The following is a 22,754-nucleotide window of genomic DNA, read 5'->3' as shown; positions in this document are numbered from 1 at the left end:
TAGGGAGACCTGAAGAACTCTGAGAGAACCATGCTGCTTTGCCTAAGGCTGTGCTGTAGCTCAGGCAGTTAGTCACTGGCTTTTTGCAGCAGAGGCCCAGGATCAGACCCATGTCAGTCCACGTGGGATTTGTGGTGGGCAAAGTGGTACTGAGATAGTTTCCCCCTCCAAGTCCTCTAATTTACTTCTGTCACTTTTCCGCTGCTGCTTAATATTCACTCATATCATCTTGGGGGTGGACAAAGAGCCTGTTCCACAGGGACAGTCTCACACCATTTCAACAGTAACAAGAACAGTGGCATGGCCTATACAGGTTTATAATTGTAATAAATTAAGTTAAAATACATAAATACACTTTGTATAAATTCTCTTCTAACAAATACAACTGGAATGCAGACAAGCAAATTCTTGGTTGCGAGGTGTTCCTATTTTAGTTAGACTATTTGTGCTGAAAGCTTAATTTATCAACAAATGGATTAATTACATTTAACTATGAATTAGTCATACCTTTGGCCAGTAGAATGAATATTGAATTGTCTTGATGTTTTATTTACTTCCTTGTTTTCTCTAATAAGGCAGTTATGTCTGTTTTTGCAGTGGGAAGTTTGGGTTATGGTTAGATGGAGACTTGTACCAAGGGCGGACTCAACGTTGCAACACATATGGCAATGAACCACTTGCTCCACAGGAAGACTTTGTTGTGAAAACAATGGAATGTTGGGCTTTCATATAAGTGAACTTTAGAAATATCCTGAAGTCCATGTAGAAGCATTGATTGCACTGTGCACTGTTTGCTTCAACAGAAAGTCTGTGTGAGATATGAACTAGCAGCAGGTGTTTATTGTGGACACCCCTATGTCATATGGAGGCGAAGTTTAATCTTCGGTAGCATATTGTAAGGATGCTGAAGCTTGTTAGTGATCTGATTCTCTCCCCCTAATCCACCAAGAAATTTAAACATTTATTGCATTTGAGCTTCCATAATTGTTTGTAGAATGTATATAAATTATTACTGCTATTATTTTATTTTTACTTTGTTGATTATTAGTTGCAAAGTTTGAAAACACTTAGTGGAAGAGTTTTCCATTGTGTTGACATTGGTAATTTATATATACACGTATATGGAGTTCTGTTGCCAGAAATGATGAGGACTTGAATAATTGCAACCAAAAAATATTTGTGTCCCTTTTGAGGTTGTTTATTTCTACATTTTGTGTTGGTTAAAAAGTGGACTCGGTGGTTACTGTTTGGTAACAGACCAAGGGAAGCCATGGTGCTTGAGTGTGTGTATGTCAAGGGGATGAAGTGGTTTGACAGAATGTGATGACGTCAGTGGCTAAAAACAGGAAACAGGTACTGCCACTGCCCTGTAACATTAGAGATTGATATTCATAAGAGCTCAAAGCAGTAACTTTGAGTTTAGGTGTATTCTTTTTCTCAGATGATGATGACAGTGATAATGCTAGTGAGGAGTGGCCATTCTCCTTTTCCCCTTTTGCCTTGAGGGGGAGGAGGGGCAATATTTTAAGTAGTTGTTGGCCTATACGCAGATAGCACAGTCCTGTGCACCAAGGCAGACACATTAATGTAAGGGAATTCTATATGGATGGGTCATGTTTTGTACCAAACAACGAATACTTTCAGCAGGGTTGTGTGATTGAAGATATATGATCATGTTTTGTGCTGTTCATCTCACTGACTGGTTTTTAATACACGAGGGTGATTGTCTGGGTATTTATTTTTATAGCCCTTAACAGTGGTTCAGAGTTACCATGCACAGTTACTGTGGTGAACTGTAAAGCCAGTCCATGACAAAATTATTATGCCTGTTACAGAATGTTTCCCGATACAAAAAGTGATGTGGAAACCTTGAGTTGTGTAGAAACATAGTGATCCTTATTATGTTGTGGGGTCGCACATGTAACTGGTGGTTAAGCGCTTGACTTTTCAGTTACAAGATGTGAGTTGTGTCACCAGATCTCTGGAGGACAGGAGAGTGTGATCAAATTGGGAATTTATATTTAAATCCTTTAAAAATTGCACTGGTACCATAAGGATAAAATGGGGTCAAAGAACTGATAAACTTATATTTGGTTGCATTAACAGAGTTATCTTTTGTTGTAATAGTGTAGGAATTTGCTTTGTTGCAGCAAAGTATAACTGCATTTTACTTTGTAATCACAGCGTTGACTCTGGATGGGAGAGAGAATATTTACGTCAATTGTATTCCATAGATAACAACAAATGTTATGTAAATACCAGTAGTTAACAGCTGTTTGTATAATTTAGAGTGACACTTCTTTGATACCAGATATTTATTTCATCTGTCATTTGATGGGAGTCCACGTGCAATTTCATTGTTTGAATGTTACTTGGCATCATTGAAAGGCTTGGAGGTGAATAAAATGTTTAAGGTAGAGAATATAGAGTTGCGTGTTTAAACAGTGTTCCATAATTATGCTTTTGGTCAGCAGTACCTCGTATATTTGAACTGACATGATATATATACAGTTTTTAACAAGAAGTCTGTTTATAAGTTTGTGTTCTTGTTTGTTACTATTGTTGTTACTGTTATAATTTTTGTCCATTAGCAGATGTAAAAACATATGATCTAAGTACAAGAAAAACGTTTCTGAATTGTTTAATAAGAAATGAGGGTGAGGAGATTAGAGCATGCGTTTTACAAATGTTGTGTTCTCTTCATATGGGGTGTGCCTGCTAGTTGGTTACATTTGCTGCCTCACACCCATCACATCACTTGCCAAATTTTATGTGGTTCCACGATATTTCATATCTCTTGCTGGAAACATAAAATGTTAGAGATAATTTTTCAATGTTTATTGTAGCTAGGACATGATAGCTTTTCTCTTGTTACTCTAGCCTGATATTAAGACTACTGTCACAGTATCGACATATGCTCAAACTAATTCACACACAAGAATCATTATATCTGAATTACTTTGTTATTTATTGCTGTTGCTTATTACTGTGGCCTCTTTACTTTATTAGTAATCTGATTTAAATCTTTAATGTTGATATTGTCTGTCCAAGCTTTTTGTAATTTTGTGTTTCTTGATTCTGATGTATTGGCAGTCCTGTATTGTATAAACTATGTCAGAAACAACAATTTATTGGTTCTTGTTATCTGTTCATTTCTTATTTCTGCCTAATATTGTAACTTTACTTTTACTTTGTTGTTTACTTCTACACTCTGCCAGGGATTTATTACTGTATTTGCTTGGTAAACTTGTCTCGTTGAAATTGGGCATTGCCGATTGATTTGCCTGGAAGGTAATCCCACACTTTCCTTAAAATGGAGTAACTGTTTGCATCTTTGTGTGTGAAAGAAAAAAGTGATGAAGTTGTAATGCCTTCTAGGGGAGGGGGAGGGGGGTTAATTAAAGTATTGGCAGATAATGCTTCCTGTGTTGCTTCAAACTCATGTATAGAAGGTGAGGTACGCAACATTTATTTTGTAACAGAGGAAAATGTAATATCATATATATGTATAATTCATTGTCTTTTCCTGTTGCAAACAGTGGTTATATTACACAGTTTGTTAGCTTACAGAATTTAAGTTGATGTAGAAGCAGTCTAGTAGTAGGTGAAACATTTGACTGGTCAAACTTTATGTGAAGTCATTAACAGAATAATGTGGTTGTAAGTGATTTGCACAATTCATATGCCAGAAATTAAATGTCATTGTATCATTACTGTTGAATTGAGAAGTAACATTAACTGAACAATATTAGTAGATTATTTTGAGAAATGAACATGGTGTTGCTGTATACGTCTGGGTGAAGCGCAGCTTCAGCACTAAATGAAATTAATTCACCTGGAGTAGTTTAATTCCAAAATGTAATGTTTCAAATGCATATTCCTGATGTTTGGTTGTGAGTACGCGACTGTTGGTTCTTTTACAGTGTAACTTAGTACAGCAAAGTTCTCACCATCTTCAGGAATTATGGGTAGTGGCTGTGTGGTGGTTCACAGAAGGTACTGGGTTTTGGTCCTTGAACCTAGCAGCATATCTTCCTATGCAAAGATTATATACCACATAGACTAATGTGTCAGACTGCTGCATCTCCTGCAGTGTGACATTTGATCTTCATATCAATGCCATGAATTTAAGTCTGGCGACTAGTCAGTTTTTCCTAAACCTGTGCAGTTCCCCTCTTTCACTTTACCCATGAGCAATATTTAAACCTCCTGCAATTCTTTCTATGAAAGGGAATATCTGAACCTCCTATAAAAATATTTTTAAGCATCTCTGTTATAGTTTAAAGACAGGAGAAAGGCCTTTTGAAACACAATTAAAAAAACTTGTTCTGTGATTTTGATATTATATAAAATGAGAAAATATGAATGCGGCTTTTTGTCTGTAGTTTTAAAGTATTTATAATAAACAAGGGCTTTGGTGTGACAGTTTCAAGTGAAACATGCTGATGCGTAATGTTTGAAAGAATTGAACGCCCTCAACCTAATGTCAATTAGTTTACAGACTGAACTCCGCAGATTAAAAATACTTTTCAAGTTTCATGAAGTAACTGTTGTTATAAATAACAATAAAAAACTTAATATTGCAAATCTGCTGGATATCTTGAGATATTTAAGTAAAAATGGGGGGAAACTAGATGAATACCATTTGCTCCTTACCATAAATATATTATATTTACAAACTGTAGGAACTCCATTGCCTCTTACTATATGTATATATATTTAAAAATAAAATGACAATTTGATGAAAATAAAAGTTAAAGTAGAAACAGAACATAATAAATTTTGTTTGCAGGAAGCCAGAGTCTAGATAAAAAGAGCACTGCTGCATTGTACTTGGACATTGCCTGTTGGAATGTTTTCTGTGAACATGTGAGCCTTGTGTTGTGTTATTAGAAGAGGTGATGAAGGTAAGGCACAAGGCACCACTGGGTTCAGTTACATTTTTTATCACAATTTGTTCTTGGAAAACATTCCAGCCACCAAGTAGTGGAGTGTGTTGTGTGCACTGCTGTGTTATAAACAAAATGTGAGACTAAATATATAGCTTTGTATATTTCCGTACACAAACACATGTATTTATATGTCAAAGATCTTTGCTGTTAAAACACTATGGCCAAATTGTCTTTCCAAACCAAAACATTTCCATTCCAGAACCATCACAGATTGGGACAGAGAATAGAAAACTGAATGCTGAGAAAGAGTTGAAAATATCATGACTTTCATAACAGGAGTAACAGGTTTTTGAATGAGATATTTTGTTTAAGGATAAAATGTGTTGAATATGGGAGTAAGGTTATTTTTAAAGCCTACATTATTTTCTCAAAGCATGTCCTTTCTTTAGGCACTTAGTATATTACATAAGGATTGTAAAGTGTTGCTAGAAAGAAAAGATCTGTTGGTTTCTGGTTCTGTGATAGAAGTCCTATGGAATATCAGAATGTCCAGGGGCAGTATTTCATGATGTTTTGGTTTGGAAGTTGGATGGCACCCTCACCACTTATGTAACTTTATCAGCAAGCTGTGCTGTTTGTGTTGAATGACAACCAAACTACTGCTGCCATGTAGTATAGCTGAATTTCTTAAAGCAGTAGGACACAGATGAATAGGCAGCTGTTGCTACCACCATTATAACTATTACTAGAGAGCATAGACTTGTACTATTGTTGAATATTGAGTGTGACCTATAGCTATTCTCGTATGCATGTTGCTGTGTAAGAGAGAGAACTGTAGTTCTGTACAAAATGTATATACATATATATATTATTATTATACATATAATATTAGCAAGTATCATAAAGAAACAATAGATGACTCTATATTAGTTACCAGTCAATATTCAGTTGAAGGAAGTGGATGGAATGTTGCTAAAGCTGTAATCTCAGAAAACTAAAATCTTGTTAACAGCCTGGGAAACAAAAAGCAGAGAAAGGGGAAAAAATAAAATAAAATGGCCAGTGTTGGTGTCTAATTCAACATTATTCTTCAATGTTACCATTACTAGGAATGTGTGGACAAAACTATGTGGAGCAGTCCCTTCTTTGGAATTTTACTATTGTTAACCTATCTAAGAATCCATTGTCTCTAATGGAACCAGAATGTTCATTACCTGCTGCTGTACCTTGTCCTAAGCCAGATGAATCCATTTCATTCCCCCCTCCCCAACTTATTTCCCAGCAAGACCCAAATTAGTAGCATCTCCCATCTACACATGAGTATTCCGAGTGGTCTCTTCTCTTATGGTTTTCCAGACAAAATTCCCATTACCCTCTGTCATAAGCCAGTTGAATCCAGGATGAGACCCTTTGTAGTAACATTCTGTTTTTTATAAGTGTGTGTGGTTGTTAGCCAGCTGCCAAACACACATGCTGGAAGACTCCATCATTTGGGGTCTGTGACTGCTTATACAACATATTTGCAGGTATTCATGTCTGGAGGAGTCTCTTTCATACACAACTTGGGGGTGTGCCATTCTGTGATGGTGATGAACATTGGTCCTAATAACTACATGGAGCAGTCTCTAAGAACGTGATAGTTTCTCAGTTAATAAATTTCTCTCCCTTGTGAAAACCGAAAATTGATTACTGTGTTTACAAGAGCCTGTTTTTATCTCTGTTCTGATTTACATGAATTCAGTCATCACCTAACCTAAATCCATCTTTTCTAAAACCATTCTCATTTATCTTAACATGTATATAAGCAGACTGTTTTAGGTTTTCCAACGAATTTTTCGGTGCATTTCTTATCTTTCGTATATGTGTTTAAGACTTAATTTTATTCACGTTCGAATTTGATCATAGAAAAACTTCCTGCATTTATTTAATGAGCTCAGTAATACCAATATACACTTTTTGTCATGAAAACTAAGACTGTTTGATGCCAACTTGTTTTCCGGAGAAAGGGATTTTTCGTACTTTTCAAAAAGCCGATGCGCATTTATCATGTTACGAGCTTGTGTGTCGGTGTGAGTAGGTGAAGAATGACAGACCGAGGTAAGTCTCACTAAGTTTGAAATTTTGTTTACAAGTTTTATGTTTAAGATTTAAGGATCTCACGGCGACGAGAACGAAGATAGCTGTCTCCCGGGTTTTTTGTCGTGTGGTTTGGTAGAAGTTTACAGACGTTGCACACGTTTGCTAGCTGCCTCCGTTTTAAGGGCGCCGAACCTAGTTTATATCCCATACGCTGAATGTAGCAAGTACCTATGAAACGATGGCAAACCGCTGCGCAACAAACTCAGAAGATAGCAATAGTAAAATGCTAATATTTGTCTTATAGACACATTGCTACTGGTTTTTAATTTAAACATCCAAAATATCGAAAGTGACTTAAGACTTCGCCATTGCATTGTGAGTACTGGCGTAACTAGCATATGGGTTACTGCCCTTGCATAAGAATAGTCGATCAGGTAGTCAATAAATGCGCCAACTCTTGAAACCCACTAGTTTTTTGTCATGTGCGGACAAGGCCGCCACTGGACCGTATCTCGAATCAGATGAATCCGAGTACACCCACACAATGTCGTGGATTAGTTAGTTAATTAAAGAAATACAGGTATTTCAAGGATATTGGAAGTAATTATACAAGATTTTACTTCATTAAATTTATATGAACAAATTTGTTACATTGGACGTAATTACAATGAAAAATATGTAGTTACACTTAGTACATATCTTCTGTGTACAAAACAGAAAGAAATATAAATAAATAACAATCACTTGTAAATTTCATAAAATATATTTCTACATAGACCCTACATACTTACACAAATATTTTACATAATTAAATGTCTTGTCCAATTGGTGTATAATTCAAATGCTTATCTTTACCATTACAAAAGATAATGAATTAAAATGGACTTTAGTTAAGAAGAAATAGTACAGAAAGGCATGCTGCCTGCCCCAAGACTGGGACATAATAAAACGAAGTGTTTTGGCACCATTACCCATTCTGAAGCATGTGAGTTTAGAATCTAAAACTGTGCAGTTACAAGCTAGGTGCTGTTTCCTCACATCGATGTTGATGCAGTGCTGTTACTTAATTTAATTAGAGATTGATTAGGTTAGTTACAATTTGAATACAGTATTCTGTAGATGTTAATATCACAATACAAAACTTAATATTGTGTCTGTTGTCAAATAAGGGGTTTAAGATGGGCAGAACATGTAGCACACATAGGAAGCTGAGAAATACATGTGGAATTTTAGTGAGACAACATAACAGGACAAACTACCTGGAAGATGGATAGATGGGAGGATAATATTAAAGTTGATGTGAAATAAATAGGATGTGAGGGTACAGACTGGATTCGACTGGTTCAGGGCTTTTGTTAACACAGTAGCGAGCTGCAGAAAGCAGAGAAATTCGTGACTAAATGCAAATATGATTTTCTTATGTAAGTACACATGTATAAATATCTTCCAGATTTGATGTATGGATTACGGTCATCTGGACATGATGCCATATAGTCTTGTAGGTAGTTATCAGCATTTCAGAAGAATGCGTCACCTCCATCTTCAGAACAGTAGTTGGAGTGTAGGCTTTCACGTACTAAGAATATACTTCTACAGAGACTGTACATAGATTTAAGTTTTGTGTAATACAAAATTATTCCAAGAGACTGTAATTAAAATCCAGGCGAACGATAAATGTTTATCGATATTCATGAGTAATGCTTATAATTTTCTTTATATATTCCTCAGTCTTAAATATTAATCAAGGTTTTATACAACATAGACAATGAATTTCAGTCACAGGGAATTTGTCAAATTTTCATTTAGAATCACTTCTCTATGAATAATCTGATTATACGAATTTGGTCGTGTCGTCATCCATTTGCTTAGTCATTCATCTCACTTCAGAATTTAATTCTAATGGTAACACAGTTTTCTTCTGTTAGGAGTTAATGTACATTCCCATAGTGTCCAAATCTTCTACGGAAAACAGCACCTCCTCCGGGTAGTTTGAGTTATTGTGCTCCTGAATATCCAGTGTGTTGGATTCATTCACCAAAAGGAAGTTGTTATAGTGCACACCTGTGAACAAATATTTTTGTAAAGCGACAACAAATCAAGGAGTATCTAACATTCTCAGATAATTTATCACTCGCACATATTACCTGCAGCATTAATCAAAATAATTCAATAAACTTTAAGGAAAGAAGCCACATTGGAGACCTAGGTATGGGAACTAACTAACTAGATGGCTTACCGAACCCAAAGGTTCATGACCGAATTAACTAAAGCCCTCCACCGGACCCTGTCTTGGGCCAACAAAATCCAGTCTCCTTCAACTCCTATCTCCCATCTCCCATAGATCCTGCCTGAGATTATCCTCCCGTCTAGGTCTCCCCAGCGGTCTCTTCCCCTCAGATTTCCCAACCAATACCTGGTGCACACCTCTTGTCCCATCCGTGCGCGCTACATGTCCCTCCCATCTCATTCTTCTCGGCTTAATCACCCTGACAATATCGGGGGAGGAGTACGGATTTTTAAGCTCATCATTATAGGTGTGGGAACACAATATTGAAATGTATCTAAAGGAAATAATATTGTGAAGGTGCTGGACTGGATTCATCCAGATCAAGAAAGTGTCCATTGTTGACCCCTTTTGAACGCAGTAATGGACCTTTGTGTTCCATAAAGATGGAGAATTTTTGACTAGCTTAGCAACTATTGGTATTTTAAGGAGGAATCTAATTGTATTTAATTGAACATGCTCTTGCCAACCTTCACGTTTTCTGAACTTACCATTCATAGCTTCAAGTGCTACATTGCTGCCTGACGTTTTGATGTAGAAGAACCTGCTGTCTGCCTTTGTGAAACTCAACGGATCCTCCAGTACACCCTCGAGCTCATTCGTGTCCAATAGTGCCATGTCTTTCAGCGACTGCATGAACATCCAAGAAGTCAGATCCATTAATATCTTACAATAGATTAGTCCTGAATGCTCCAGCCCAAATTTTAAATATGTCATATTACAACTAAATCCTTTTTAACAAGCTGATAGTCACACAGCCAGTCAAAAAATTTATTGTCTCTTATGTAACCATGTTTCATTATCATATTCTCAAGAACACACCACTGGATTCAGTTCACACACACATCCTATTTCCTTGAGATAAATCTTAATATTATCTTCCTTAAGAAGCCCCTAGATGTTTATTTCAGGGGTTCTTCTGCGTAATTTTGTGCATTTAATTTCTCTCCAATGCGCTCTAGATGTCCCGTCTATCTCGCCGTCCTTGATTCATCATCCCAATAATATTTTGTGAAATGCACAAATGAATATTGTGCCACATCATACAGTTGCAAATCACGTTTGTACCTCTAAACTACTATTAAATATAGACTTTACTATTGTTGTTGTTATGATTTGTAACATCGTTTTATTGGTTGTGTGTAACCAGCGAAAACTGTCCTCGTAGCTGATGGAGCAGCTGTAACCGGTTGAAGCCCGAAATTCCTTTAAATTGTGCTTAAAATTAATTTCATACCTCAGAGAACAAGGTGTCTCCATTACAAAGTTAAATTGGTTAATGCTGTTTAGGGAAACAATCGATGTTTATCCTGACAATCATATGAAACGCTTAAATACACTCTTTGTGTAGAATAAAGAGTTACCTGTTGTTAAAGCAAGTGGTGCATATAGTTAACACTGAACTTTAATGGGGTAAATGAAATCAACCAGAAACACCGTCAAAAGTGCTTCAGATATGAAACTGAAAAAGATAATTACATGAAATAACTTACCGATATCTGTAATTTCTTGTCTGGCGTCATACTCAAACAGGCTTTGGTGGCCTGGTGTACTGGAAGTACCATCTTCGTTTCTCCACTTTCAGCACTTGTGTAATAGTAGAGAGAGAAATCGACTGAAAGCAAGCAGAAGGAAGCCTTTAAATTCAAGGAACATGAACATGTCAGTGTGGCTTTGCCACTCTGTTACGGCCTTCGCAGATCAAGAGCCTCGTAATGTAAAGGGCATCGCATTTCGGAAGTCCCGGTCTGAGACGGAAGTCCTGACAATTTATTCCTGGTTTTCGTCAGCCCTTCCAAACAGGTGTGCGATGATTTCCCGACGTGACGATGGCTGTTCCTTGCTTGTCACTTCGTTGATAATACTTAAATTATTTTGTACATTCTGTACTTTTCTGATGGTGGAAGTATTTAGTAGCGGAGAGAAATGCAAAGGATAAAGAAGCAGGAAACTTTACAAGCGCGCTATTTGTATCAAGGAAATAAAGAAACCAGCGAAAGCTCGCAACTTAAGGTGCTCAGATCGTGGTATGAAATAACTCGGAAATATGTGAGGGGCAGAGGTCACCATGAATTGTGGTTGGAGCATGAAAACTGTAATTTGACCTTCCCTCCCCCACCTCCCACCACCAAAATTATGAAAATACGGCAGATAATGGAATGCCACAAAGAAATTAAGACCCGCCCGTCTGAAAAACTTTTTGGCCCCACCCAGGCTCCTCAGGATCAGCGTACCAGAGGTGTCCCACTTGAACAAGAACCCACTTCGACAGCATCCCGCCGCAGCCTCTAGCGAATTGCCGTGAAATGAATTAGTCCCAACGCAGAACATGACCGTCGCATGCCAGTAGGTGGGTTTTGAGTTGCGTGGGACTAATTTTAACTATACAACGATGTTATTTTAATCGAAGTGCAGTTTTTCTTGTTAAGTCTTGGCTTACTTAAGTATCCAACCCACTCGCGAGTTGTTCTTTCCGTTTAGGTTTTCTAATAAGAATTGTGCGTGCTGCATGCTCCACCCATCTCATCCTCATTTATTTTATAATGGTGGTAATATTTGGCGAAGAGTACACAAGAAGCCCCTCATTATGTAGCGAAACGTTATTTAAATATGAGTAATTAATGTATTAATTTTGGTTTAAAGCACATTCTTGACAAATTCGCCGCTCACTCGACCTGGTCACAAAATACACCCAACGAATATGGAACAGAGTACTCACCGTCAGGATCAACGCTTTCGTTGAGCGTCTTGGTGCCCAGTACTGGGTTCCCTGTGTCGTCCTGCGTCACGCACAGGTACACCTGACGTCCAACATTCTTGAGGCGAACGTTGGCGTGTTCGGGATCCTTCAGACTCGGAAACATCTTAACGGAGTGGCTTTCAGAGCCAGAATGTCGCCTGTCTGAGAGCAGGACCACTTATGTACGACGGGCACGGCCATTCTGACGGGGAAGTACGACTCAACCAGTGGTCGCTGGCAAATTTCCTGCCACTACGTCACAAGGCAAATACGCAGTCAAATAATAATTATTACCAGGTAGCAGCGTGGGGAACTCCTTTTTAGTGGTATTGACGTATAATTGCGAACAGTCGATATAATCAGGATTCGGTATCTGGATGAAGGTTTATGACACCAGTCACGTGGAAATATCAACGCACGTGGTTATTATTATGGATATGCTAATGATAATAAGAGCACTGATAACTGTATAAGACTTGAGGTTCTCACAGCGGTGAGTATGAAGATTTCCGTCTTCTGGGTTGTTGCGCTGTGTAGTCTGGTCGATGTTTACCAACGTTTCAGAGGTCATACTGCCTCCGTCATCAGGGCGATGAATATCATATAACTGGTCGGCATGTTTTCGGAAGTGAAAGACGAGACGTGTACAAAACTCTAGTCGGAAGACTTGGATGGAAGATAAATTTTTCTGAAAACGGAGCGGACCAGAGGATGAACTTGTTGAAGTATAAGAAGACAAAATGGAGTGTGAGAATAGGACCGGATTCATCTGGGTAAGGTCCAGTGATAGTGTGTTGTGAATATAGTAATGATCCCTAGGGTTCTATTAAAGGCGGGGAATTTCTTAACTATGAACACCTATCATCTTCTCAAGAAGGACCGCACGTTTGGTTCAGTGGTAGTAATTATTTCAACACAATTCTAATCCTTATATGGGACCGAACAGAATAGGTGTTTTCACCTGAAGAAGGGAGCAGAGTTAGCTCCCGAAACGTAGCCGCCTTGCTTCAGAATATCGAGCGGTCTCAAATCCAGGAAAACAGGAATATTGAATGTAACGCACCATTGTTAGAATCCTTTAGAGTTATGAAACAAAATTAGGCTACACCGTCGTGTGTTACTCCGGATGTCATGTTCGGCGTCGTCTGGTCCTGCCTGGTATTCTGAAGGTTCGGTTCCGGCGCCATAATCTGATTGAAATGCGACTGCATGCATCGGGGTTCAGTATAAGAATCACGTACCAGCGAACGTGATGACACATGGCAACTCAGGAATAATTCTGTCACATTAGACGCTAAAACACGTGCATTTGTCATAGTATCACCGGCATTATATCCGGATAGTCGCCAAATTACTCACGGTACTTGTCCCTATTTACATTATTTAGATATTCAGAACCATAAGACACAACAATGTTATTATATTTCTGTCCTTAGAAGTAATAACAGGTCTAGGAAACAGTTTAATGCGAATGGACGTTGTATACACGAGATTGGAAAGGCGTGCTCTTTGGAGTACACTAATATTCCAAATCTTGGGCGTTAAAGTCAACATGGCAATCAAGGGAATAACAAATGCAATAGTGGTATCAAAGGTAATTTTTGCAATAATATCTTCTATAAATGGCCTCAGGTCATAGGGTTGCCTAGTTCCTGCGAGAAACGCAAGCAGATATACATGGGCTGGCCCATCAGGTGTTCTTCACTCACGCTAGAGTTAAATTTAAGAGCACCCATCGGGCTCATTCGCTAGCTAATTGACAGAGTCACAAACTGCCAAAATCTTCAAGACATTGGTTTCTGTTTTCGTTGGTCTCTCGGGTACATGTAAAATCGAAAGAAGTCCTATGCGTAAAGCGTAATACACAGCACATTCCAACAAATAATTTACGTGTATTTGTGATCTAAATCCATTTTAAAAACTGTAATCATTATAGGTCAGAACGCTGGGCTTGTAATCCTGGGGTCCCGGGTTCGATTCCCGGTGGTGCCCGGATTTATAACTTGTGTTGGGCAAGGCCGTGGTCCAGGTATCACGGAGTTTTCCTCCGGGGCTTCCCCGGTTTCTCCGTGGCATCTCAACAATTACTCCATACACACAGAAGAAGGAAATGGCAAAACACTTCTGGATCATTTGCCGAGGAAACATATGAACAGGTCCCTATGAGAGGGAACTTGATCATAATGTCACCAGGGGTCGGCTCCGACCCGATGGTACCAAAAAAATCAATCGGTTCTGAACGCTTCATAACTTACGTGAAACATTGCTGTCCCGCCCCCACCCCACCCCACCCCCTACATCCTATGTGCCTGGATGTGGTTTAGAATTTCCGGACTTAACGAATGTTGATAGGACACAAGACCCGGACTTCTGCGTCATTCAGCAAGGCGTGTTCGCCGACGGTAGGGGATTTATGGCATGGTTGGGAAACAGCCGAAAATATTAAGACGAGTCGTATATAATAGCACTGAGTCAAAGCAGATTTATATTTTTTATATCGAAAGAAAATGTAATTTTTCTCACTCGCGAAGTTTTAATACTCAAACCACCTAACGTCCTAATTATCTGTTCGGTCTACAACATATAGCTTTGGCAAAGTAATTATAAGACAAAGAAACGTATATACCTACTCATCTCAGGTGTATTAGTCAATTTGGATTTTAAAGTAAAATTTTGTATGCTACATTTTATGTCAGAATCGTTCTTTTCTGTTTATAGGTCTACTGTTTCAGGAGAAAACAGTAGGAGTTTGTATCTTTAAACATAAGCATGTAGTTAAGTTACGAGGGGACTTTTCAAAAATTCTTGCAGAACAAAATAATTTACGCCTTTGTTCCACAATCAGGAAGGATGGAAGTAATTTCTTAGTACTTGTTTCTTGGATTTAAAAGAAGTCTTACATCACATTTCACCAGAATACAGGTAAATTTTGTAATCAAGTGATGCTCTGGTACAGCTGAACGATGTCGTAAATTCTGAACCTGTTTTTCCTCGTGCTAATTTCAGAGACATGGTGAGCGTAACAAACAAGAGGCTGTTTTATTTGCGTTGCAGAATTTTATCCTGAAGCTGATAAAAGTTACGAACATTCATTTGGCTTGCAAACTAAAATTTGGCACGAAATTCACTTAATGATGCACTGTACAGATGAGAAATACATGCAGAGTTTTAAGTTGGGAAACCTGAAAGGAAGAAAGACTGCCTACTCGCAAGACCTAGGCATAGGCGAGATGATATTATTAAAATACATCTTAAATAGAATGGGGTGATGTGGACTAGATTCATTTAGCTTTATATATGAATATGTGACGGGCTTTTTTATGGTTAAGTCAATGTAGTTTAGAGTTCCATGAAAAGTGGGGAGCTTCTTTTTTCAGCCTTAGCGATTGTTAGTTGTTCAGAGAGGAGTGTACTCCATGCAGTTAGTTAATTTGAGTATAGGTTTGTGTGTGTGTGTTTGTATTCTCTCAGGTATTTCTATGTGGATTAGCCTATACCCTATTAACTGCTGTTTAAAGTAATGCCAGATTAATCTTCGTTTAAAAATTTCCATTTAACCGACGGTTTTCAAACAGGAAATCACATCGTAAAGCGAGATGCGTCTCACGGTTGTTATGACGTTCGATGATTTCCCATGCGGGGAAAAGTGGACATGTTTACCATTTCCTATTAGGATAATCACGTGCGCAATAAATATGAGTGGTTCTTATTACATATCACGATATAAAACATATCCTCTTTTCGTTTGAACTGGAAAACACAAGGATGTGCGCAATTCGTGACCAACCCAATTTATATATCTTTTCCTCTTGAAGTTATTCCGTGTGGGAACCAACCTGTTGGTGGATGAGGCGTGTGTGAGGTTCGTATGAAATGACGTCTTGTTTTATGTCCGGGAGGAAATACATTCCACGTGCACTTCGAAGTTGCTGCGGAAATGACAATAACAGGAGTTTCTTCTATCCAGTTCCTCATTCTTAGGGGTTTGCTGCCAATTCATTAAGAACGGGCTCGTACCAACAAAAATCCATGCACTATCTTTGCATCAAACAAAGAAATGATGTACATACAGTCTACATTCGAATTCGCTACACTTGGTCAGTATAATGTTCCGAACAAACGCGGGTCCCAACCACATTCGGCATTTGGAAGTAGCTTGTATGATGGTTACTAATTATATGGACAAGAAATACGCACTTAAATCGGCAAGATGTATCGATATATGGATGTATGTGCATACTAGTGCATCGCCTATGTCATCTGATTTCTTATGTGCCGGTAACATAGGGCTCAGATAATTAGCTCGCGCTAGCCCCACCGGGCCCCCTGAAACACAAGCCTGCTGCTGACTCCCGTATATACGTAAGCAGGTTCTGTGAGTCCTGTGTTCATCAACTTACGCGTGTTTTTATTGTGCGTGTTAGCGTTTGCTCAGATGTAATGTGCCTATTATTTAAGGAATGTCATCCCTTCGGTGGGCTTCCCACAATAAAAAACGGCTTTAAAGACCAAAGCTGTTTGTTTCGGCGAGATTACGTGAATAACGATCTTGACCCGGAGAAACGATCCTCGGTTCGAGTTCTGGTGGTGATTTGTGGACTTGCAGCTCGGAATCTAAGCACGATAGAAGAACGACGTCAAGACCAAATTTTTTTAAGCGAAGAGATTAGAGGAACGAAGGTCGAAACCCTAAAGAACTATTCTGAGCTCAAGTCATGCTGAAGATGTTTTGTATAACTCGGAAACTAAGTACGATAGAAGAATGACGTGAAGACGTAAATTGTTTGATTCTGCCGGGAGATTACAAGATCAAAGGTCACAAGCCCCAAAACTGTTACTGGTTCGAGTGTCGCGAGACAGTTGACTTTCAACATTACTTTTCCGCATTGTAGCCCAAACAAGCCCAACTCTTCGACTATAACGCAACCAGAACCAACATAACCTAACCGTACGCAACTCAGATGACCCAACTAAAATTGACCTTACATAACCCAACGCAGTCCAACCAAACGTAATCGAAACTAACCTAATGTAAGATTTGAGGTTTTCACAGCGGTGAGTATGAAGATTTCTGTCTTCTGGGTTGTTGCGCTGTGTAGTCTGGTCGATGTTTTCCAACGTTTCAGAGGTCGTACTGCCTCCGTCATCAGGGCGATTCACTTAACCCAATCTTGCGTACAGCACAATGCTGGTACCCTGTCGCGATGTCTCGATACATTCCGTCCTGAAGAGACATAAGCGAAGGCGAGGAAATGGATATCATGCGACAGGGTGTTGGATACCTGATCGAGAGAGTCATCTATTCAAGAAATTCCCGACATTTTATGCAACCAAAAAGTTTATTGCCGACTTGACAAGCCCTCGACATTGGTTCTTGTCCTGAGACAGGTAAATTTCATTTCACACATACAAACCCGATTTTCCTAAGATCAGTTTAATATTATCCCAGCTACGCGTAGATATTCCGAGATGTCTTTTCCCTTCAGGTTTTCCAACAAATTTCGTATGCCATTGTCATCTCCTCCATGGTTTCCTCCAGCCTTCTGTCACTTCATCTCTCTTATGTTCAAATATTCTAAGTACGCTATTCTCAAGCATCGTAAACCTGCGTTCTTCCCTTGTATGAGAGACCAGGTTTCACGCTCATATAAAAAGGGCAAAATTATACTTTCATTTTTACGATTTCAATAGGAAATGGGAAGACAGCAGATTTTGAATTGCGTGGTATCAGTCATTCCCGATATTTAGTCTGCTCTGAATTTCTTCATTCCCAAATTATTTATTTATTTTTTCCACATTTTCAAAGGATTATTAAGTGCTTTCCATTTAGGTAAACGATTTTGTCCTATAGTCTGGTGATGAGACATGAAAATTACGTTTTATGAGCGTTTACTTCTATACCGACTTTATTTCTAGCATATATTTTCACCCAATAAATTACCACCGTCAACGTGGTCCAGAAGTTGTGTCCCATTCAATCCCCGCAATTGTCAACATCTTTGGTTAGTTTCAATATTTAACCATGGCGGCGCTTCAACTGTTATGAGTCTGTCAACAGCGACCCAAGCGGGAGTCTCACAAATTATTTCACTATGTGCCGTAGGAATATCGCCGAAGAGATGTTAAATCAAAATTATCCTTGTTCTTTCCTTGCAGTGTACCGCTTAGGATATAAATGGTTGTGTATTGATTTATGTTTGTTTTCCAACGTTTCTGTTGCAGATAGACACATCGTCTAACGACGACAGGGATTTAAAGATGATCGTGGCTGAAGATAATGTAAGGAATCGGAAGGAGGCGGACATATGCTTACTCAGTATCCTGATATTTGCCTGTGAAAACTACAGACCACCTGAAGACGGCAGGTAAGCTCGATACTTCTACAGAATGCTTGTTCTTTATTTTCTTTGCATTGTTGTTGGTCTCAGAACAGGTCTCTGACAGAAGTACGTGTACAACGCAGACTACGGCAACAATATAAGTATACATACAAACACAGGTGTGAGGCCGCCACTGCCAAGCACTGTCATTGTCATTTTCATTGTTTTAACTTTTAAATTAAATGCGTGAATGATGGTTTAACCAAGTAAATGCAAGAACTATTACAACGTTGAGGATGGCTTTTTCTTCTGGGCTACTGTGCCCTGCAGTGTGGTAGAAAATTACTGATGTGCTTGCTGCCTCCACCTGCCTCTAATGATGGGGGCTTTTATCAGAATACAGGGCGTAGCAGCCCAGAAGAAGAAGAACCCATCTTCAATTAGCCGCCGTGAGAATATGAAATCTCATGTAGTACAGCACCTGTTTACGGATGTACTAATACATCAATACAAATATTGAGTCCAATTTTTTAAAGACTGCAGGAAAATTCCATGAACTATATTTCCAAGATATTGTATATGATATTGTAGGTGCGTCATATTGTGATTTATTTAAATAGTATTAAAAATTATATAATATAATATATATATAATGTAATTTTTAATACTATTTAACTATATTTCCAGCTTAACGCTCAGATGATCCTGATTTATTTTGAAATAGGCTTGAGGTTTCAATATAAATAAAACAGATGGAACTGTTTAAATGAGCTACATTTAGTATAGGGCTTTCATGGTGTGCAACAAAACTTATATATTCAGTAAATTCTAGAAACGCTTGAACAAGAATTATATTTATGTAACTCATGAAAGTCTGACCACGTTTTGTTTGACATTCATTCGAGACTTTACCAATTGAATGAAGTATGTTGACATTAGCAAGTGTGCCAAGCGATTGGTTAGAGTTCTTACAATCTACAGTCTGCTGGATTTTTATCTAATTGCGTCATCAACGTATACAGACCTCTGTACACGAAGATTAACAATGCAAACATTTATCCACGACCAGCGAATCGTCCTTTTTTCACCAGCGTTCTTCGTAAGATAAACTAGTTTACTGAAAAAAAAAAAATGAAACAGCTTATGAATTGTGAAAGTTTTATGAATATACTCCTGTTGCCCCCCCCCCCCATGATCCCGCTTTGACGTCATACATCTTTCCTATTACTTCGCCCCGTGGCGCGTGGTGATCTTCACTTTGCATTGGAAGGCGACGAGCAGCGGCAGACACAGATGGCTTTGCGCACTTGAGACCCGGTTGCGGTCGTCTAAAAACCAGCGGAGGAAACTAGAAGAAGGTATTTGTGCAAGATTTGACGACAACAAAGCTTGCGATATTCAGGTACGCTAAAGCCAGGGGTGTGCTGCCAATTTGTTAACAGGGGGACTGCATTAGCAATCTGCGTGTTCAAGCAAAATAATGACTCATACTGATGTTATTTTCTTGAAGATAACAAGGAGCTCGGGAAATTAGTCAGAAGTTAACAAGGGGTTCGCTTGACTGTCCGGGCCCCCTGCAGCACACACCTGACTGGAGTACGGATGAATAGATGCCGGCATCTGCAGTGTGGAAATAACTGCCCTTCTGTTCTGAAAGATAATCTTGTAAAGGTTGGCGACTTGATCAGTAGGAAGCACAAAGACAAGGTTGGAGTACGCTACGAATTTGAACTCATGTGTTGTGTTGTGTTGTGCCGGTCACAGTGGCCGCCCTGCGCGGTCTGAGGCGTGGACGCTGGGACCGTGGGTTCGAATCCCACTCAAGGCGTTGGTGTTTGTCCGTGTCTTTCTGTTTTGTGCGGTCCTGTGTACAGGTAGAGACGCCTTGCGAGGGGCTGATCACTCGTCCAAGAACTCCCACCGAATGTCGTAATAAATGAAGTGTAAAAACAAAAACCTCGACTAAGAAATAAAGTGTTGTATTGCCCTGTGTTCATCGACTGCAGATGCAATCCGTCTTTGCATATTATTCTTACTCTTGTCATTTTGTTCCAAGTCAGTAGGCATGTTTAGGTCTATTGTTGACGGACGTAGTTATAAATAGACTAATGAAGGCTGTTATTTGCTTTTATTTCATTAAGTATTTATTATAAAAAATTATTCAAGTGAAAGTTAAAGAACGTAATAGATATATTAATTTTTATCATGTACCATTTTTGTTTGCAATAAGAGTGGTCAAATCCAAGATTCATGTGATGTAAAAACACAGCATCTGCATAATGAGTTTATTTTATGTACTTCGTGCAAATAAGACATAATATGTGGAAATGTTTGCTGTTGCTTACAAAATTAGTAAACATGTTGATAGCTTGTCTAAATGAAAAATTTGGATAACTAGCTGAAATAGTTTTTTAAGCACAGTCAGCAAGTCGAAGGAGTGGTTGTGTAACGATTTGCGAAGGCTGTAAAGAATATGTTTTTTTTATTGCTCGTTAAACTGGAACTAAAGCTTTGTCCTTGATGAGCTTTAGTCAAACAAAGAGAAACTGCTAATCCTATCTCTCGTTACGTAAGTCACTGTTTTAAATAGTTCATAAGCTAATATGGAGAGCATTATCTTTATCACCGTGTAATTTAATTAGAGTCTTTTATGTAAGTGCGCTAACTGTTGCAGTGTGATAACAAACGGTCGAGTCATTTTAATTGTTTAATGAATACACTTTGTTGAAATGAATAATACAGAAATACTCGGGTTATTACTATTAATCTGATAATCATATCCAAGGAAATGTGCACGCCTATGAGTGGGAGCTAAACCACCACTCCTCCCCCCCCCCCCCAAAAAAAAAGATTTACATGGCGTGTAGCTGCGAAGTGCAAAGTGCCGAAATCAGTGTGAACTTTTGATGTGGTAGAACAATGCCAAATGTTTTTCTTCTATTTCCGTGCTATCTAGGTCACTTTTCACTTCGGCATGGCGCGTTCTCAGAAAGCGGAAGATGTTCAGATAAGGAAGGTAGCTGATAACTTGTGTTAATCCAGCATGGAGTTAGAACGGCGGACTACAACCCATTACCGTAAAATGTTCGAGTGCTTAAAATTATAATACAGGGCCTCAAACTTGGACGGATTATTTACCGTGGCGTAAGCAACAGAAAATGGGGATGAGATTTTTACATCGAACGTCATGGGTGTCTCTTGGTATTGCTGCAATGGGGTGAGACTATCTCTGTGGAACTGGGTCTCTAATGAGCCCTTTTCCCGTCCATCAGATGGTTTACGGTTGAATATGAAGCAGCGGTGGAATGATACTGACAAGAAAATACCAAAGGACTCGGAAAGAACCATTCTGTCCACCACAAATCCCACAGGGCTATCCTGGACGCAAGCTCGGGTTTCCGCTCAAGAGTGTCGATGAGGCAGGTTTAAGTGAGTCAGTAGCAAGAGAGTTAGCGAAATATTAGACTTCGTGGGAGTACAGAAGGTTGGAACTGAATCAGGTTTTCTACGTGAAAGGGGACTGGTAGGCTAATCGTCACCTGGGGAAGAGCTGTTTCATACAATTTGGAATAATATGAAATTTGAGGTTCACACGACGTTGTAGATGTCGATGGTGGTCTTCGGGGTTGTAACGCCGTGTGGCCTTGTGGGTAGAACCACCGTGTGACGGTCCTTGACTTACAGGCGCCATCTCCTCACTGTATCGTCGGCACGCTGGTGCGTTTATGTAGGGTCGTGATGTCGAAAGTTGATGATTTGTTGGCTGGTGCTTGTCCAGTGGCTGCATGGGTTAAGGGGGTTACGTGTGGGACGTGAGTCTTTCACGGGGTTATATGTGGAGGACCTTGTAGTTTCTAACTTCTGCTAACAGTGGCGATATAATGAGAATAATGGCAGCACTTCTTCACCGTCTTTAACAACACACACGTGTCGAGATGATCATTGCATAACTTATTGGTAACTCTGGCGTCGTCATGGAGTGTGGAATGCGCACTAATAACCAGTTAGAAATTGAAACTTAACAGTAGCAGATGCTTTCGTATAGCAACAGCAAAAGACCTTCGCAGCTAACACAAGATGTGGCTAATGTACGCACACTTGTGGTTCGCTTTATTCGTCGGTCATTCGCGGGGTCAGACCTGCGAATTGGACTCTAGAATGGATGAGCGGACTGGCCCGTTATAACCGTTTCGGAGAAACATACTGATCTCATCTTCAGCGCTAAAGATGGAGGCAATGTCGATAGAAATTAGACGACCATTATCGTCATATCAGAATCAGATCAACAGTTAACTGGTGGTGTAGAGCTTGTTGGTGTCAGCTGAGGGGTCCTGGATAAGATGTTCTGAATGCGCATGGTCAAAATGAGGATAACAAGATACGATACGAAGGATAGCTAACGCCGATTCTTAACTAATTGGCACGGGTGATAGAAGCCT

General features: G+C 39.1%; 3 protein-coding genes across 22 annotated transcripts in view; 2 read left to right on the top strand and 1 right to left on the bottom strand.

Annotated features, from left to right (window-relative positions):
- Positions 1-5,973, top strand: part of mtd (TLD domain-containing protein mustard) — a 189,309-nt gene extending 183,336 nt beyond the window's left edge. For all 19 annotated transcript variants that reach the window (XM_087348710.1, XM_087348699.1, XM_087348697.1 and 16 more), the window contains one exon: positions 598-5,973. In XM_087348710.1, coding sequence (XP_087204836.1) covers positions 598-733 — 136 coding nt within the window. In that variant the 3' untranslated portion in view covers positions 734-5,973. The remainder of the gene's footprint in view (positions 1-597) is intronic.
- A 979-nt stretch (positions 5,974-6,952) lies between these two features.
- The window catches only part of LOC110836891 (ATP-binding cassette sub-family C member 4), a 50,394-nt gene continuing 34,592 nt past the window's right edge, over positions 6,953-22,754 (top strand). Inside the window, exons 1-2 of one of the 2 annotated variants that reach the window (XM_087348690.1) lie at positions 6,953-6,989; positions 18,218-18,360. The gene's annotated coding sequence lies outside the window, so the exon portion shown is untranslated. Of the gene's footprint in view, positions 6,990-18,217; positions 18,361-19,562; positions 19,674-22,754 lie in introns of those variants that run through there. The other variant, XM_087348688.1, reaches the window with a different exon arrangement.
- LOC110836894 (uncharacterized) lies at positions 7,586-12,188 on the bottom strand. The gene is made up of 4 exons (XM_022078603.2): positions 11,975-12,188; positions 10,749-10,870; positions 9,747-9,885; positions 7,586-9,032 (listed from the first exon to the last, which is right to left on the bottom strand). Exons 1-4 carry the CDS (start codon positions 12,117-12,119, stop codon positions 8,893-8,895), a joined length of 546 nt encoding a protein of 181 aa, XP_021934295.1. The 5' UTR covers positions 12,120-12,188; the 3' UTR covers positions 7,586-8,892.

The sequence above is a fragment of the Zootermopsis nevadensis genome, unplaced genomic scaffold (genome assembly GCF_977971745.1).
Source record: "Zootermopsis nevadensis isolate Lab colony 2312 unplaced genomic scaffold, Znev_1.0 Znev_ptg000013l, whole genome shotgun sequence".
NCBI classification, from domain to species: domain Eukaryota; kingdom Metazoa; phylum Arthropoda; class Insecta; order Blattodea; family Termopsidae; genus Zootermopsis; species Zootermopsis nevadensis.
This window is presented reverse-complemented; position numbering and strand designations above follow the sequence as displayed.